Here is an 18,490-nt window from a genome sequence, read left to right on the forward strand (position 1 = left end):
CAACAAGAGAAGTATCCTACACTTCTCTTTTGTAAAGTAAATCTGAACAGCCGATATGGGCATCTACATCAACTATATGATTTGCCTGAGAAGCTGGAGAGGACAATTTTTTTTTTTTTTTTTTTTTTTGTATTTAATTTTTTTATTTGTGGCGTACGTAATTCTTTTGTGGCGGGCCGCCACAAATAAATGAATGTGTGGGAAACCTTGCTCTACATCAAATTCAGCCATTGACACACTGATGATACAACCACCAAAACCCCAAACAGTCTCAAGGACCCAAGTAAGCCCAAAATGGACTACCTCCAAAGGTCCTGGTGCTCCAAGAGGTCTGAAATTCACCCAAAGAGTCCGGGTGAATTCCAAAACTTTTGGGCAACCCCATTTAACACTGGGGTTCATTTTGGGTCAGTTAGGACTTTCCCGGACTACTCGTAGCCTAAATGGGTACAATTCAGGCCTGGTAGATACGGCGGTACCTCAACCTATAAGTTCAATTTGTTTCATTACCAAACTCTTCACCCAAATACTTGAATTTTAACATGAAACATGCCTTTTAAAAACAAACTTTAAGATAATAAATGTTGTTTACAACAGTAGTAGTACTGTAATACATTGATTATGGATGGGAATTGAGTTACATAAAATCCAACAGTGCAATTAGGCTGACATTGATAGTTGTTCTGTAAAAACTTTCTCAAAATCTGATCTCCAGTTCGGCCCCGATTGAGGCCTGGTTGTATTGTGGATAATTGATGAGCCTTTTGTTTGCTTTTGTGTATTGCGGCACCATGCTAGGGCCATTCGTAAGTGCAGTTGTTAATATTTGCCTGTACTTATTTGACTGATTCTTTTATTATTTTAGTTTTTAAAGGACACTCAATTTGTATCGTATTTCTGTTAGCTGTGTGTCCAAAAAAAATTCAAAAACCAAACTTATTTCGATCTCTAACTATAAGTAATGCTAGCAAATAAAACCGGATGTTTAGGGGCGGATCTGTGGCGTTAGCTTCAGCATTTAGCAACTGTGGACTCAAATTATGCTGGCAAATTAACACAGAGTATCTCAAAGTACTGTTAAATTGAGGTACCACTATACTTAAAAAATTCAGATTAGGGTTGTAAAAAACCAACAAAGTACCCTCTAACCCTGCAGGTGGTTATGGTCGGGTTGAATAGGTTTGTTTTCTTCTCCTGTAAACATTCCCTACCTGTACTTGATTTGGGTAAAAATGTCACCAAAATAATGTCTGAATTCCATAACCGAAGCTTTTCGAACTCTTGTTCACAGGTGGAGGTTTACATCAACGGCATTCCCTCCAAGTGTTCCGGAGACTGCGGTTTTCAATGGTCCGAGGACAAGACCCCCGTGGTGAGCGGGATCAGCCCCTCTAAAGGTGAGCGGTTCATCCACTACCAGGGTCTTTTCAGTCAAAGCAAGTGATGGACAAGGTCTTCAAAAACTGTTGGGGAAGATGGTTTCATTGAATACGCCCGACTTTAACAGGATCCGTCGGACTTGGGACTCGTTTGACTGTCACTGGTTCCGGCTTCGGCGTCCAAAACGCCTCCATTACGGCGGGAGGAGCCGAATGTGTCGTGGAAGAGGTCTCGGGTGAGTTGGCGAAATTAAAAGGCTGACTTAAAGACACGACGCTAACCAACCAGGTGTTCATTGCAGCTGACAGTCAAGTGTGCAGATTGGGCAGCGCCGGTGCCGGCACCGTCCCGGTGTGGATCAACTTCCCCTCACTGGGTCGTCCGCGCGTTGCGGCCGGTGGCGTTCTCAACTTCACCTACCAGCTCATCGTCTCCTCCTTCTCCCCGGTGTCCGGCAGCGTCGCAGGTGGAGCGTCACAATAATACTCCTGGTCAAAGCGGTGACCTAATACTTACACGTGTGTCCCAGGGGGAACGCTTTTGACGGTGACGGGCTTCGGCTTCAGCGGGAACGCCAGCGTCGCCGTGGGGGACGCGGCGTGCAGTGTGGTCCAAGCGAGTCATACGGAGCTAAAATGCAGAACACCAGCAGTGAGTCAGACAGGTTCCACCCCGTCTGGACCATGGAAGTTGTACCGATGACTGTATGTGTTCCTGCAGGGGACTGCCGGCTCGCATGCGGTCACAGTCCACCTGGGCAACATGAGCGAGGCGGCGAGCGCGGCCTTCACCTACGACCTCGCCCTGACACCGCAGATCTCCGGGCTGAGTCCCCTGAAGACCTCCGTCTTTGGTGAGCCTCCCAGACCACATCCATTATGTTGGATTTTTCAGGGTTTTGTTCTTTAAGGTCACATACAGTAGGAAGAGGGTTCATATGGCCCCATTTGTCAGGGTTTACCTGACACTTAAAACATGACGAATTGTGGTGGCGCACTATCCACTATGGCAGTAGAGTGTTAAATATCCTAAAATGTGCTTTCCGGCAATTCCAACTTTGACCACAGTGTCAGTTGCAATGTGGACAATATGACGTGTTGGGGGTCCTCGTTGCATGTGGACCAGACAAAATGACGTTTTGGTGGTCCTAGTTCCATGTGGACCAGACAATATGACGTTTTGGTGGTCCTAGTTGCGTGTGGACCGGACAATATGAAGTTTTGGTGGTCCTAGTTGCATGTGGACCAGACAAAATGACGTTTTGGTGGTCCTAGTTCCATGTGGACCAGACAATATGACGTTTTGGTGGTCCTAGTTGCATGTGGACCAGACAATATGACGTTTTGGTGGTCCTCGTTGCATGTGGACCAGACAATATGACGTTTTGGTGGTCCTCGTTGCATGTGGACCAGACAATATGACGTTTTGGTGGTCCTCGTTGCATGTGGACCAGACAATATGACGTTTTGGTGGTCCTCGTTGCATGTGGACCAGACAATATGACGTGTCGGTGGTCCTCGTTGCATGTGGACCAGACAATATGACGTTTTGGTGGTCCTAGTTCCATGTGGACCAGACAATATGACGTTTTGGTGGTCCTAGTTGCGTGTGGACCGGACAATATGAAGTTTTGGTGGTCCCAGTTGCATGTGGACCAGACAATATGACGTTTTGGTGGTCCTCGTTGCATGTGGACCAGACAATATGACGTTTTGGTGGTCCCAGTTGCATGTGTACCAGACAATATGACGTTTTGGTGGTCCTAGTTGCATGTGGACCAGACAATATGACGTTTTGGTGGTCCTCGTTGCATGTGGACCAGACAATATGACGTGTCGGTGGTCCTAGTTGCATGTGGACCAGACAATATGACGTGTCGGTGGTCCTAGTTGCGTGTGGACCAGACAATATGACGTTTTGGTGGTCCTAGTTGCATGTGGACCAGACAATATGACGTTTTGGTGGTCCTCGTTGCATGTGGACCAGACAATATGACGTGTCGGTGGTCCTAGTTGCGTGTGGACCAGACAATATGACGTTTTGGTGGTCCTAGTTGCATGTGGACCAGACAATATGACGTTTTGGTGGTCCTCGTTGCATGTGGACCAGACAATATGACGTTTTGGTGGTCCTAGTTGCATGTGGACCGGACAATATGACGTTTTGGTGGTCCTCGTTGCATGTGGACCAGACAATATGACGTGTCGGTGGTCCTAGTTGCATGTGGACCAGACAATATGACGTTTTGGTGGTCCTAATTGCATGTGGACCAGACAATATGACGTTTTGGTGGTCCTAGTTGCATGTGGACCAGACAATATGACGTTTTGGTGGTCCTAGTTGCATGTGGACCAGACAATATGACGTTTTGGTGGTCCTAGTTGCATGTGGACCAGACAATATGACGTTTTGGTGGTCCTCGTTGCATGTGGACCAGACAATATGACGTTTTGGTGGTCCTAGTTGCATGTGGACCAGACAATATGACGTTTTGGTGGTCCTAGTTGCATGTGGACCAGACAATATGACGTGTCGGTGGTCCTCGTTGCATGTGTACCAGACAATATGACGTGTCGGTGGTCCTCGTTGCATGTGGACCAGACAATATGACATGTCGGTGGTCCTCGTTGCATGTGGACCAGACAATATGACGTTTTGGTGGTCCTAGTTGCATGTGGACCAGACAATATGACGTTTTGGTGGTCCTAGTTGCATGTGGACCAGACAATATGACGTTTTGGTGGTCCTCGTTGCATGTGGACCAGACAATATGACGTTTTGGTGGTCCTAGTTGCATGTGGACCAGACAATATGACGTTTTGGTGGTCCTCGTTGCATGTGGACCAGACAATATGACGTTTTGGTGGTCCTCGTTGCATGTGGACCAGACAATATGACGTGTCGGTGGTCCTCGTTGCATGTGGACCAGACAATATGACGTGTCGGTGGTCCTAGTTGCGTGTGGACCGGACAATATGACGTTTTGGTGGTCCTAGTTGCGTGTGGACCAGACAATATGACGTTTTGGTGGTCCTCGTTGCATGTGTACCAGACAATATGACGTTTTGGTGGTCCTAGTTGCATGTGGACCAGACAATATGACGTGTCGGTGGTCCTAGTTGCATGTGGACCAGACAATATGACGTGTCGGTGGTCCTAGTTGCGTGTGGACCAGACAATATGACGTGACGGTGGTCCTAGTTGCATGTGGACCAGACAATATGACGTTTTGGTGGTCCTCGTTGCATGTGGACCAGACAATATGACGTTTTGGTGGTCGTAGTTCCATGTGGACCAGACAATATGAAGTTTTGGTGGTCCTAGTTGCGTGTGGACCGGACAATATGAAGTTTTGGTGGTCCCAGTTGCATGTGGACCAGACAATATGACGTTTTGGTGGTCCTAGTTGCATGTGGACCAGACAATATGACGTTTTGGTGGTCCTCGTTGCATGTGGACCAGACAATATGACGTTTTGGTGGTCCTCGTTGCATGTGGACCAGACAATATGACGTTTTGGTGGTCCTCGTTGCATGTGGACCAGACAATATGACGTTTTGGTGGTCCTCGTTGCATGTGGACCAGACAATATGACGTGTCGGTGGTCCTCGTTGCATGTGGACCAGACAATATGACGTTTTGGTGGTCCTAGTTCCATGTGGACCAGACAATATGACGTTTTGGTGGTCCTAGTTGCGTGTGGACCGGACAATATGAAGTTTTGGTGGTCCCAGTTGCATGTGGACCAGACAATATGACGTTTTGGTGGTCCTCGTTGCATGTGGACCAGACAATATGACGTTTTGGTGGTCCTAGTTGCATGTGGACCAGACAATATGACGTTTTGGTGGTCCTAGTTGCATGTGGACCAGACAATATGACGTTTTGGTGGTCCTAGTTGCATGTGGACCGGACAATATGACGTTTTGGTGGTCCTCGTTGCATGTGGACCAGACAATATGACGTTTTGGTGGTCCTAGTTGCATGTGGACCAGACAATATGACGTTTTGGTGGTCCCAGTTGCATGTGGACCGGACAATATGACGTTTTGGTGGTCCTAATTGCATGTGGACCAGACAATGACGTGTCGGTGGTCCTCGGTGCATGTGGACCAGACAATATGACATTTTGGTGGTCCTAATTGCATGTGGACCAGACAATATGACGTGTCGGTGGTCCTTGTTGCATGTGGACCAGACAATATGACGTTTCGGTGGTCCTAATTGCATGTGGAACAGACAATATGACGTTTTGGTGGTCCTAGTTGCATGTGGACCAGACAATATGACGTTTTGGTGGTCCTAGTTGCATGTGGACCAGACAATATGACGTGTCGGTGGTCCTAGTTGCGTGTGGACCAGACAATATGACGTGTCTGTGGTCCTAGTTGCATGTGGACCAGACAATATGACGTTTTGGTGGTCCTAGTTGCATGTGGACCAGACAATATGACGTGTCGGTGGTCCTAGTTGCATGTGGACCAGACAATATGACGTGCCGGTGGTCCTAGTTGCATGTGGACCAGACAATATGACGTGACGGTGGTCCTAGTTGCATGTGGACCAGACAATATGACGTTTTGGTGGTCCTAGTTGCATGTGGACCAGACAATATGACGTGACGGTGGTCCTCGTTGCATGTGGACCAGACAATATGACGTGACGGTGGTCCTAGTTGCATGTGGACCAGACAATATGACGTTTTGGTGGTCCTAGTTGCATGTGGACCAGACAATATGACGTGTCGGTGGTCCTCGTTGCATGTGTACCAGACAATATGACGTGTCGGTGGTCCTAGTTGCATGTGGACCAGACAATATGACGTTTTGGTGGTCCTAGTTGCATGTGGACCAGACAATATGACGTTTTGGTGGTCCTAGTTGCATGTGGACCAGACAATATGACGTGTCGGTGGTCCTCGTTGCCAGACAGTATGACTTGTCAGTGGTCCTAGACGTGTGAGGACCGGACAATATGACGGATCGGGTTGGTGGCCCTAGGCTCTTGCGGACCGCACAATATGACAAGTCGGTGGTCCTAGGCTCTTGCGGACCGCAAAATATGACGTGTCGGGGGTCCTAGACCATGCGGACCGGACAGTATGACGTGTTGGTGGTCCTACACGCGTGCGGACCAGACAGTATGACGTGTCGGTGGTCCTAGTTGCATGTGGACCAGACAATATGACGTGTTGGTGGTCCTAGACGTGTGCGGACCAGACAACGTGACGTGTTGGTGGTCCTAGATGCGTGCGGACCAGACAATATGACGTGTTGGTGGTCCTAGACGTGTGCGGACCAGACAACGTGACGTGTTGGTGGTCCTAGATGCGTGCGGACCAGACAACGTGACGTGTTGGTGGTCCTAGATGCGTGCGGACCAGACAATATGACGTGTTGGTGGTCCTAGACGTGTGTGGACCAGACAATATGACGTGTTGGTGGTCCTAGACGTGTGCAGACCAGACAATATGACGTGTTGGTGGTCCTAGACGCATGCGGAATGGACAATATGATGGGTTGGTGGTCCTAGTTACATGTGGACCGGACAATATGAGATGGCGGTGGTCCTAGACGTGTGTGGACCGGACAATATGACATGGCGGTGATCCTAGACTCATGCGGACCACACAATATGATGTCCAGGTAGTCCTAGACGCGTGGGTGATGAATACGTGTCATTGATCCTTTTAAAGTTGGAAGCAAACACATCGAAAAGTGTGTCAATCGGTAAATCTGGAAACCTAGGAAAAGTACTACTAAGAAAACTGCGTATCTAAACCTGTACTGTTACTCACAATACTGGCATTAGCACGCACAGCCAATAATTGTACACTTAACCCTGGGAACTTGTTTATGAACTCTTGTTCTTGCACACGTGACTCCGCAATTGTCAATACTTTGAAAAGACTAGCGTCTTATCTCTCGTTTCCGCGTAGCGTAATGTTGTGTTTCTACGCAATGTCCTATGTTATTATTCCGCACAATAAACTGGAGATTCCTGTTCAGACAAAGAAGCTGACAAGTGCTCATTAGAATGCGAGTGGAAAACTAGAAGCTTCACGCTCCTGTTTGGGTCTCTGGTCAGGACGGCGCCTTCTCACCATCCTGGGCTCGAACCTGGGCGACCAAGCCAATGGCAGCGCCGTGTACGTGGGCATGAGGGAGTGCGCCTCCGAGGAGTGGGCGTCAACAAGCGTCACCTGCGTCCTGCCCGTGTTGCCCCCGGGCCTGCACAGAGTGGACGTCCTCGTCGGGGACAATGGCTACCCCCAGACCAGGTAGGACCTCTGCTGAAAATACTGCTGTAGTGGCGCTGGAGAAAAATCGATTCCATCCCTGTTATTTATTCCGATACTATATCAGTTCATCATTTTTAACAATAAGTTCGGTTTGAATCGCAAATCTCGTTGAAACGAGAATCGATTCCCAATTCAAATGTCACCCCAAAATCATGGCGTTGAATGGAATCGGTTTCTTGTCCATTGTTGGGCCGCCAAGCAATACCCACTTCTCAGCTGTGGTCCGTATGGGTACTCGTTTGTAATACACTTTTCCACCATTTGCGGCAGTAATGACAATGTCAAACAGGCAGAAAAAGTCTGGCGCTAAAGTCACAGAGACGTTTCTTAAGCGCAAAAATACGACTAAAGGGGTGAATCTGTATTTTCATTTGCACTTTAATTTCCTTGACAGTTTAGTTCAACATACTCATTATTCATTTAATTTGTTTATTTTAGCACAACATAAATGCAGCTGGGATAGGCTCCAGCAACCCCAAAAAGGACAAGTGGTAGAAAAAAGTTAAAGAACCCCTGGACCACTGTAAACACATTGTCAGATCCTTGCGTTGACATTTTAACCTTGGTAGCGAACATAGAAAACTGGGGTCCAAACTTGTGATTTACATAACTGAGGCAAGGCACCCCTCTAAGTCCATAGCCTTTTTGTTTCGTAATGTGATTCATGTAACTGAGGTGTTCGCCAAGGCACCCCTCTAAGTCCGTAGCCTTTTTGTTTCGTAATGTAATTAATGTAACTGAGGTGTTCGTCAAGGCACCCCTCTAAGTCCATAGCCTTTTTGTTTCGTAATGTGATTCATGTAACTGAGGTGTTCGCCAAGGCACCCCTCTAAGTCCATAGCCTTTTTGTTTCGTAATGTGATTCATGTAACTGAGGTGTTTGCCAAGGCACCCCTTTAAGTCCATAGCCTTTTTGTTTCGTAATGTGATTCATGTAACTGAGGTGTTCGCCAAGGCACCCCTCTAAGTCCGTAGCCTTTTTGTTTCGTAATGTGATTCATGTAACTGAGGTGTTCGCCAAGGCACCCCTCTAAGTCCATAGCCTTTTTGTTTCGTAATGTGATTAATGTAACTGAGGTGTTCGCCAAGGCACCCCTCTAAGTCCATAGCCTTTTTGTTTCGTAATGTGATTCATGTAACTGAGGTGTTCGCCAAGGCACCCCTCTAAGTCCATAGCCTTTTTGTTTCGTAATGTGATTCATGTAACTGAGGTGTTCGCCAAGGCACCCCTCTAAGTCCATAGCCTTTTTGTTTCGTAATGTAATTAATGTAACTGAGGTGTTCGCCAAGGCACCCCTCTAAGTCCATAGCCTTTTTGGTTCGTAATGTAATTAATGTAACTGAGGTGTTCGTCAAGGCACCCCTCTAAGTCCGTAGCCATTTTGTTTCGTAATGTAATTAATGTAACTGAGGTGTTCGTCAAGGCACCCCTCTAAGTCCATAGCCTTTTTGTTTCGTAATGTGATTAATGTAACTGAGGTGTTTGCCAAGGCACCCCTCTAAGTCCATAGCCTTTTTGTTTCGTAATGTGATTAATGTAACTGAGGTGTTTGCCAAGGCACCCCTCTACGTCCATAGCCTTTTTGTTTCGTAATGTGATTCATGTAACTGAGGTGTTCGCCAAGGCACCCCTCTAAGTCCATAGCCTTTTTGTTTCGTAATGTGATTCATGTAACTGAGGTGTTCGCCAAGGCACCCCTCTAAGTCCGTAGCCTTTTTGTTTCGTAATGTAATTAATGTAACTGAGGTGTTCGTCAAGGCACCCCTCTAAGTCCATAGCCTTTTTGTTTCGTAATGTGATTCATGTAACTGAGGTGTTCGCCAAGGCACCCCTCTAAGTCCATAGCCTTTTTGTTTCGTAATGTGATTCATGTAACTGAGGTGTTTGCCAAGGCACCCCTTTAAGTCCATAGCCTTTTTGTTTCGTAATGTGATTCATGTAACTGAGGTGTTCGCCAAGGCACCCCTCTAAGTCCGTAGCCTTTTTGTTTCGTAATGTGATTCATGTAACTGAGGTGTTCGCCAAGGCACCCCTCTAAGTCCATAGCCTTTTTGTTTCGTAATGTGATTCATGTAACTGAGGTGTTCGCCAAGGCACCCCTCTAAGTCCATAGCCTTTTTGTTTCGTAATGTGATTCATGTAACTGAAGTGTTGCTGCAGATTGTTTACTTCTTTAGTTATACGAGTGGTGTTCCTCACGTCTCCGTCTTAGTTCCTCTCTATTTCATCATATGAGCTTTTCGAAGTCAGTTAAAAAAAAAACTCACATTTTTGCAGAAGGTCCTTAAAAACACTGGAAAAAGTCACAATTTTACCAAGTATATAGTTCTAATTTCGGGTCAATATATTTAAATAATCTTAATACAAGTCACAATCATTTGTCAGTGCGACATGAGGACGTAAGGAAAAAAATACTACTTTTGAGCATCACAAGTTTGTTATAAGACACAACACTTTACAATACTAGTAAGATAATAATAATTTTGAATTGCTAGTTTTAAGGTCGCTTTTAAGGTTTTAAAGCCTAAACATAATTAAATAATTATATTTAGAATATAATCCATTTTGACTTGTTCGCTGTCCTGCTGAATTTGAGCGGTCTGCGAGCACGGAAAGTCGACAAATGATGCGTTTACTCTGCTGTTGTTGTCTTGTGACGCAGCTGTCAATGTAAACCCTTGACCTAAATAGGTGTATGTTTGGGTGAAATTAATTAATTACTGTGATGTAAAAAAAGATCTGTTTTCACTTATTTTTATGGTCAGGCTGGCATGGATTTTGCAGAAAAATTTGTACCAAAGTATCGAAAATTCCATATTTGGACTAAATTGGCTTTTTTTCCAGTTTGGGACATTTTGAATGCTGGCAACAATTCAATTGCAGTTGTTTCATGAAAAGCTACACCAAAAATGATTTTAAAAAAAAAATGTTTTAATTAAAACTTCTTTTTTTTTTAAAGTGCTTTATCCGCTTTTGGAACTGAACTCTTCAAGTAGACCAAAATTTCTACTGTGTAGGATGCTCGGAAATATATAAAACTACTAGTGAAGTAGGTAAGTCAGTACATTTTGTTTTATAAAGAGGTTTTCACAGTTAAAAATGACAAAGTGCAATTACATTAAAACATCATAAAAATGATTTAAATAAGTTAAATGTCCAAAATCTGAAAAACAAATGTTTTTTAAAAGAATCAACACAGTCAAGGTGCAAGTCATTACAGAGTCTGGGGGCTACAACTCGGAATGCCGGGGTCACCCCAGGTTTTAAGATGACTTTTTGGGATCTTTCCCTACACCTGAAGTGTAGGGGCACAACATATCAGGGAGGTACTGGGTGTTGTTGATAAATGGCTTTGGGTTTGCATAGTAGAGTTATAACTTGCACTTACAGATGTGACCAACTGTAGTTACTGACAGTGGTTTTCTGAAGTGTTCCTGAGCCCATGTGGTGATATCCTTTACACACCGATGTCGCTTTTTGAGGCAGTACTGCCTGAGGGATCGAAGGTCCGTAATATCATGGCTTACGTGCAGTGATTTCTCCAGATTCTCTGAACCTTTTGATGATATTACGGAGCGTAGATGGTGAAATCCCTAAATTCCTTGCAGTAGCTGGTTGAGAAATGTTGTTCTTCAACAATTTGCTCAGGCATTTGTTGACAAAGTGGTGACCCTCGCCCCGTCCTTGTTTGTGAATGACTGAGCATTTCATGGAAGCTGCTTTTATACCCAATCATGGCACCCACCTGTTCCCAATTTGCCTGTTCACCTGTGGGATGTTCCAAATAAGTCTTTGATGAGCATTCCTCAACTTTATCACTCTTTTTTGAAACATGTTGCAGGCATCACATTCCAAATGAGCTAATATTTGCAAGAAATAAAGTTTTTCAGTTCGAACGTTAAGTATCTTGTCTTTGTAAGTTGAAAAGGATTTGCAAATCATTGTATTTTGTTTTTATTTACCATTTACACAACGTGACAACTTCACTGCTTTTGGGGTTTGTACAATAGTCAATGCCAGACGGTAAGAACGTGTGAATGATCATTTCGAGATCCGATTTTGACAACAAACCTCTCACTTTTGAGACGTTTCTCAGGCGATAAAATCAGTTTTTGGTCAGTTGACGACTGACTCTCCAAAGACTTTGGCTGATCAAACACAACCCCAAGGTTTCTGAGGCTGGTTTTAACTGGTGCACCCAGAGTACCAAGGGAGTTCTTGATCAGGAGGTTCTTTTTATCGGGAACAATGATCAGAGTTTCCGTTTTGTTGGAATTCAAAGACGACCAGTTTTTGTTACGAGAGACACATTCCGAGAACTTTGATAAAGGAGCGATACAGTTGAATATCATTTGATAAGACACATTTTCAAAACCACGGATCAACCGACCAAGTATGGCCCCTCGGTACGTCGCTTTCTGAAAATGGTGATTGAGTTGAATATCCTTGTCTTGTAGCAACGGTGTGAACGCCACCATCGAATACATCCTGGAAATCAACGCCATCTCCCCCACGACTGGTTCTCTGATGGGAGGAACCGAGCTGACCATCTCTGGATCTGGTTTCAGCCCAAACATCTCAGACAACACAGTGTCTGTTGGTAAGCAACCCGAGGGCCACCATTTGTAACAATTAACCTATTGCTTTGCTCGAGTCATTCCACGAACAGATCTGTCTCCAAGCTAAAGAGCAACAGTATCAACTTCCACGTGATCTCACGCATGGTTTTTTTTGTGTGGCAGGAGGATCCGAATGCGAGGTGAAGGCGGCCTCTGAGAACGAGCTGCAGTGCGTGTTGAAGTCAGAGGAGCGGACTCACATTGTTACCAACCAGGGAGTCCACCACAGTAGGTTTGCGTTTCGCTCCTTTGTTCACATGTCAGGCGGAATCTCAACGCCGGCCGGATTGAATTACGGAAAAGCGCTCAGAGCACTTGTCACTGAGAAACCCGTTGTTTTGCGTAATTATGCCAGTATTGGCAACAAAACATGTCGTCTTAGCAAGACTTCCATGCTCTGCTTTGCACAGTCCACGGTCTAGGATACGCCTGGGACCCAGCGTCTATCGCGGTGGCTGTGGGGGACACCGTGACGTGGACGTGGGAGCCGCCGGCCTTCAAGAACAGCTTCCGTTACGCTGTCTTCCACGTTTCCAGCCCTGGTGGCGCCACCGCCGAGGAACCACTCTTCTCCAGCGGCGAGCCCCAGCCTGGGAAAGGTAGAGAGAGAAAACACATCGTGACACACCATTGGAGCTTTTCAGCACATCTGCTCCAAAAACTATGAATGAGACTTATTTGCCCTTCCCCCTTCCCGCAGGCTTTTTCAGCTACCGTTTTACCATCCCGGGTGTCTATTACTACAGTAGCGGTTACATCGACCAGAACAAGAAGTTACAAGGTGTTGTGAGGGTCCAACCTCGAGGCCAAAGCGACAACGAGGTCACCATCAGAGTGGCGGGCATAGAGGCCAGACGTATGACTGGAGGTGGGTTTCCTTTGTTTATCATTGGTGACCCTCAGAGGAAGTTAGGAAAAACCATCAACGGTTCACACCCAGACAAAAGTTAATGTACACTAGTAGGGATGGGTGGAATCCGGTACTTTTTTGGCACTGACCGATTCACGTAAAACCCAATGGTGCCATATTACAGTATAGGGTTGTCTCGATACCAATATTTTGGTATCGGTACCGGTACCAAAATGCATTTTGATACTTTTATAAATAAAGGAGACCACAAAAAAATGTCATTATTGTTTTTATTGGAACAAAAAATGTTAGTGTACATGAAACATATGTTTATTATTGTAATTTAGTCCTTAAATAAAATAGTGAACATACTAGACAACTTGTCTTTTAGTAGTAAGTAAACAAACAAAGACTCCTAATTAGTCTGCTGATGTATGCAGTAACATATTGTGTCATTTATACACCTATTATTTTGTACACATTATGAGGGACAAACTGTAAAAATTGATTATTAATCCACTTGTTCATTTACTGTTAATATCTGCTTATTTTCTATTTTAACATGTTCTATCTACACTTCTGTTCAAATGTAATAATCACTTTATATAGAAAAGTATCGAAATACATTTTGGTACCGGTACCAAAATATTGGTATCGGGACAATCCTATTATCAGGGGTGTAGCACCAAATTCTGTGCTCCCACACACAAGACTCCTAAAGGGCCCTTCCGTTCCATTCTAAATCCAGCGTTGCCGCCCCATACAGACACACTTGGTATGTTTACGTGCAATAAAAAACTAATTTGGTTAAAACCGTTTTCTAGAAACACTCAAAGTGTCTTTAAACACTCTGTTTGTAACTTTAATCAAAGGTCTTTGAATGCACCACAGTTATGGGCAATGAGATTGAAATGGCTTAAAAGTTTACAAAAGCCAAGGCCACCCCCCGTGCACAACATTTCCACTCAACAAGTAGTCCAGTCAGGTCCTGACTGGCTCGTCTGTCTCCTCCCTCAGTGTCCCGTCGCGTCTCCAGGTCTAACCACGAATGCGTCGCCACGCCAGAGTGCCTTGAGTCCGAAGTGTCGCCAGGCAGCCTTTCCTTCAGCACCTCCGCCTGCTTCACCCCCACGGTCCACTCCATCTGGCCCAACCAGGGTTCCTACCACCAGCACATCCACATCCAAGGAGACGGCTTTAGCAACGTCAGCTGCGCCATCGAGGTTTGTACTAAGGCGTTGCACTCACTCTCCAGTGAGGTGTCTTGGTTGACATGCGGCGGTTTCGTGCAGGTGACGGTCTGGGATGAGCCCTGCCAGGTGGTCAACAGTTCCCGGCGGGAAATCTACTGCCAGCTTAGCGCCAACAACAGTCTTCCCGTTGGTGTCGCTCTACCTGTAGACGTTCGAGTTAACAACTTAGGCAGCGCCATCGTCGCCGTGGCACAGGAGCTGGACCGCCGCTTTGTTGTTTTGCCCGTCATCGACTCCGTGTCGCCCTCTGAAGGCAGCTCCACCGGCCACACCAGGCTGTCGATCCACGGTTCTGGGTTTTCCGAGGGTGAAGTAACTGTAGCCGGCCAAGTCTGTGATGTGGTTTCAGTCAGTTACACCCACGTGGTGTGTGACACGGCCCCCTCCCTGCCACACCATGGCGACGTCGTCTTCCAGGCGGGGAGGATCCAGAGTTCCTGTCGGTCCGACTGCTCCTTCCTGTACTCGTCTTCCATCGCTCCAAATGTCACCGCCGTTTCTCCCGACAGCATCAGTGGTTTAACCAACGTCACCATCTCAGGCGCAGGGTTTGGTACCGACCCAGAGGATGTGGCGGTTTTCGCTGGCGACATCGAGTTGGAAGTCTCCGACGTGGCTGAGGACGCCATCACGGTGAAGGTCCATGCTCTCCCTGCGGGCGACCATGACGTTCACGTGATTGTGCGGAGTAAAGGCTTGGCGTCCGGGGACGTCACCCTGACCAGTCAGGCCCAGGCTGTCCTGAGCCCCTCGGAGGGGAGCCTGGCAGGGGGTACCCCTCTCCTCCTCACCGGGAATGGCTTCCTTCCCGGGAACACCAGCGTGACGGTCGATGGTGAACAGTGCGAGATCGAGGAGGTGGCGCCCGGTCAACTGAGGTGCTGGACGCCTCCTCACAGCGAGGGCCTGGTATCCGTTAGCATCCACGTTCTCTCAGTGGAGTACCCTCCCCTCAACTTCACCTACTCTACAGGCCACACCCCCATTGTCAGCGCCATCAGTCCCTCCACTGGTGAGCACGGTGCACTGTGAACATGAGTACGCCATAACCTGCTTGACTGTCCTGTCCGGCTCTTTCATCACAGGACCGAGCGCTTCAGCGATCACGCTGAACGGTTCCGGGTTCGGCACCGACACCCAGCAGGTGACCGTCATGGTGAACGGAGTGAGCTGCAGAGTGCTGTCGGTCGCGGACAACCGGGTGGAGTGCACTGCGGGGGACAACCCCGGCGGGGAGTACCCGGTTATGCTTCGCCACCACATCAAAGGTTACGCTCAATCCAGCGTCAGGTTTACTTACGAGCTGGTGCTCAGCGGCGTGCAACCCAACGAGGGTAAGCACACCTCGGCGACGCAGGACGGGATTATGGACACATTTGTTTGGTTTGGCTAACTCTGATCTTTTTGTCCGCCCCCCAGGTAGTTTTGGCGGTGGCGCTGAGCTGACCATCCAGGGTTCTGGGTTTGACCCGCTCAACTCGGCCGTGCTGATCTGCGAGGAGGAGTGCCAAGTCGACAGGGAAGCGTCAACGCCGACACAACTCTACTGCGTGTCCCCGTCCAACAACGGTATTGCCGTGTTTCTGCCTTGTACCAACATCTCAAACTGGCCGTTGTTGTTATTCCACATCATTTCAACTCTTTTTCAATCAATCAATCAATCAATGTTTATTTATATAGCCCTAAATCACAAGTGTCTCAAAGGGCTGCACAAGCCACAACGACATCCTCTGTACAGAGCCCACATACGGGCAAGAAAAAACTCTCCCCAGTGGGACGTCGATGTGAATGACTATGAGAAACCTTGGAGAGGACCGCATATGTGGGTAACCCCCCCCCCCCTCTAGGGGAGACCGAAAGCAATGGATGTCGAGTGGGTCTGACATAATATTGTGAAAGTCCAGTCCACAGTGGATCCAACACATCAGCGAGAGTCCAGTCCATAGTGGGGCCAGCAGGAAACCGTCCCGAGCGGAGACGGGTCAGCAGCTCAGAGATGTCCCCAACCGATGCACAGGCTAGCGGTCCACCCGGGGTCCCGACTCTGGACAGCAAGCACTTCATCCATGGCCACCGGACCTGTGCAACCCCCCCTCCAAGGAAGAGGGGAGCAGAGGAGAGAAGAAAAGAAACGGCAGATCAACTGGTCTAAAAAGGGGGTCTATTTAAAGGCTAGAGTATACAAATGAGTTTTAAGATGGGACTTAAATGCTTCTACTGAGGTAGCATCTCTAACTTTTACCGGGAGGGCATTCCATAGTACTGGAGCCCGAACAGAAAACGCTCTATAGCCCGCAGACTTTTTTTCCACTCATCGGCGTGGCTATTCAGTTGTCGGAAGCAACTTCATGGCTGTTGAAGATGCCGTCACTCACTAATCACAGAAAGGAATGTGCACCGGCTACTTTCCATGGTTTTGTCTGAGCTGTCAAAGTCCTTCCGATGTGAATGTGCAGACCTTATCTAGGAATGCCGTCTGCCTCTGCAAAGACAAAATAAGACAAAGAGATGTCACGGTTGACGAGTCGTGGCCATTCCTCTCATCCCGTTGTCTGCTTGTGTTGCACGTGACGGCACCTTTAGGCTCCGACTCCGAGGTGAGGTGCCCGGTGGCTGTGGCCAACCCACTGGATGCTGTCAACGTGTCGGAGGGCTTCACGTACAAGTCCCAACTCACGCCTGTGATCAGCGAGGTGTACCCACGGCGAGGAGGCACCGCCGGCGGTACTTGGCTCACCATCGTTGGCTCCGGTTTCAGGTGCAGGCAATTTCCAGGAATTCCCGTTTTTTTGCAACCTATTTCCACCCTTTTTACGTTCGACTACTCCTTTCACATCCAACCATTTCAACTCATTCAAAACATTTAAGTTTTTTACTATTTTCAAAACAATTCCCCCTTTTCCCGAAATTCCCATTGAAATTATAGGGACATTTTCCGAAGTTCCACAATTCCTACATTTTTCATCTGATTCAAACCCTTCTAACTTCGAAATATTCACCCTGTGTGTTCTACTTCAACAATAAATAAAAAATAATTGTTAAAAAAAAAAGATTTCCAAGAATTTCCAGTTTTTAGGGACATTTTCTCTATTCAAAATAAATTGTCCATTTTTCAAACTTCCACAATTCCTACATTTTTCATCTGATTCAAACCCTTCCAACTTCAAAATATTCAGCCTGTTCAGGAATTGTGTGCTCTACTTCAACAATTAAAAAAAAAAAAAGATTTCCAAGAATTTCCCGTTTTTAGGGACATTTTCTCCATTCAAAATAAATTGTCCATTTTTAAAACTTCCACAATTCCCACATTTTTCAACCGATTCACATCATTCCACCTTCAACACATTAAACTCATTCTGGACATTCAAACTACCATATTTCCAATTTCAACACATTTCCAGGGATTCCCGTTTTTTTGCAACCTAATTCCACCCTTTTACATTCGACTACTCTTTTCACATTTTAAAACCCATTTTAACTGTTCCACCGTCAAAACACTCCTCATCGTCAGGACAAAAAACCAAGTTGTTTTAGGAACTAGAAAAAATCCAGATTTTCCCCAAATTCCAGGAATTCCGTAATACCATTTCTCAAATAGAAATGTTTTCACTTCAACATTTCTCAACAGATTTGAACAATTCCAACACCAACCATTTCAACTCATTCAGAACATTTAAGTTTTTTACTATTTTCAAAACAATTCCCACTTTTCCCGAAATTCCCATTGAAATTATTGGGACATTTTCCGAAGTTCCACAATTCCTACATTTTTCATCTGATTCAAACCCTTCCAACTTCAAAATATTCAGCCTGTTCAGGAATTGTGTGCTCTACTTTAACAATTAAAAACAAAATATAATTGTTGAAAAAAAAGATTTCCAAGAATTTCTAGTTTTTAGGGACATTTTCTCTATTCAAAATAAATTGTCAATTTTTCAAACGTCCACAATTCCCACATTTTTCAACCAATTCAAACCATTCCACCTTCAACACATTCAACTCATTCTGGACATTCAAACTACCATATTTCCAATTTCAACACATTTCCAGGAATTCCCAGTTTTTTGCAACCTATTTCCACTCTTT

General features: G+C 46.2%; 1 protein-coding gene across 1 annotated transcript in view; it reads left to right on the top strand.

The window, feature by feature from the left end:
- LOC133649749 (fibrocystin-L-like) overlaps positions 1-18,490 on the top strand; it is a 67,050-nt gene that overhangs the window by 15,524 nt on the left and 33,036 nt on the right. The window contains exons 17-31 of the mRNA XM_062046404.1: positions 1,292-1,397; positions 1,508-1,615; positions 1,682-1,846; positions 1,910-2,031; positions 2,101-2,233; positions 7,468-7,660; positions 12,140-12,282; positions 12,425-12,529; positions 12,712-12,900; positions 13,002-13,169; positions 14,169-14,374; positions 14,444-15,416; positions 15,490-15,738; positions 15,824-15,973; positions 16,988-17,162. Of these exons, the coding sequence (XP_061902388.1) occupies positions 1,292-1,397; positions 1,508-1,615; positions 1,682-1,846; positions 1,910-2,031; positions 2,101-2,233; positions 7,468-7,660; positions 12,140-12,282; positions 12,425-12,529; positions 12,712-12,900; positions 13,002-13,169; positions 14,169-14,374; positions 14,444-15,416; positions 15,490-15,738; positions 15,824-15,973; positions 16,988-17,162 (3,185 nt within the window). The remainder of the gene's footprint in view (positions 1-1,291; positions 1,398-1,507; positions 1,616-1,681; positions 1,847-1,909; positions 2,032-2,100; positions 2,234-7,467; positions 7,661-12,139; positions 12,283-12,424; positions 12,530-12,711; positions 12,901-13,001; positions 13,170-14,168; positions 14,375-14,443; positions 15,417-15,489; positions 15,739-15,823; positions 15,974-16,987; positions 17,163-18,490) is intronic.

Source organism: Entelurus aequoreus, linkage group LG05 (assembly GCF_033978785.1).
Source record: "Entelurus aequoreus isolate RoL-2023_Sb linkage group LG05, RoL_Eaeq_v1.1, whole genome shotgun sequence".
Classification (NCBI taxonomy): domain Eukaryota; kingdom Metazoa; phylum Chordata; class Actinopteri; order Syngnathiformes; family Syngnathidae; genus Entelurus; species Entelurus aequoreus.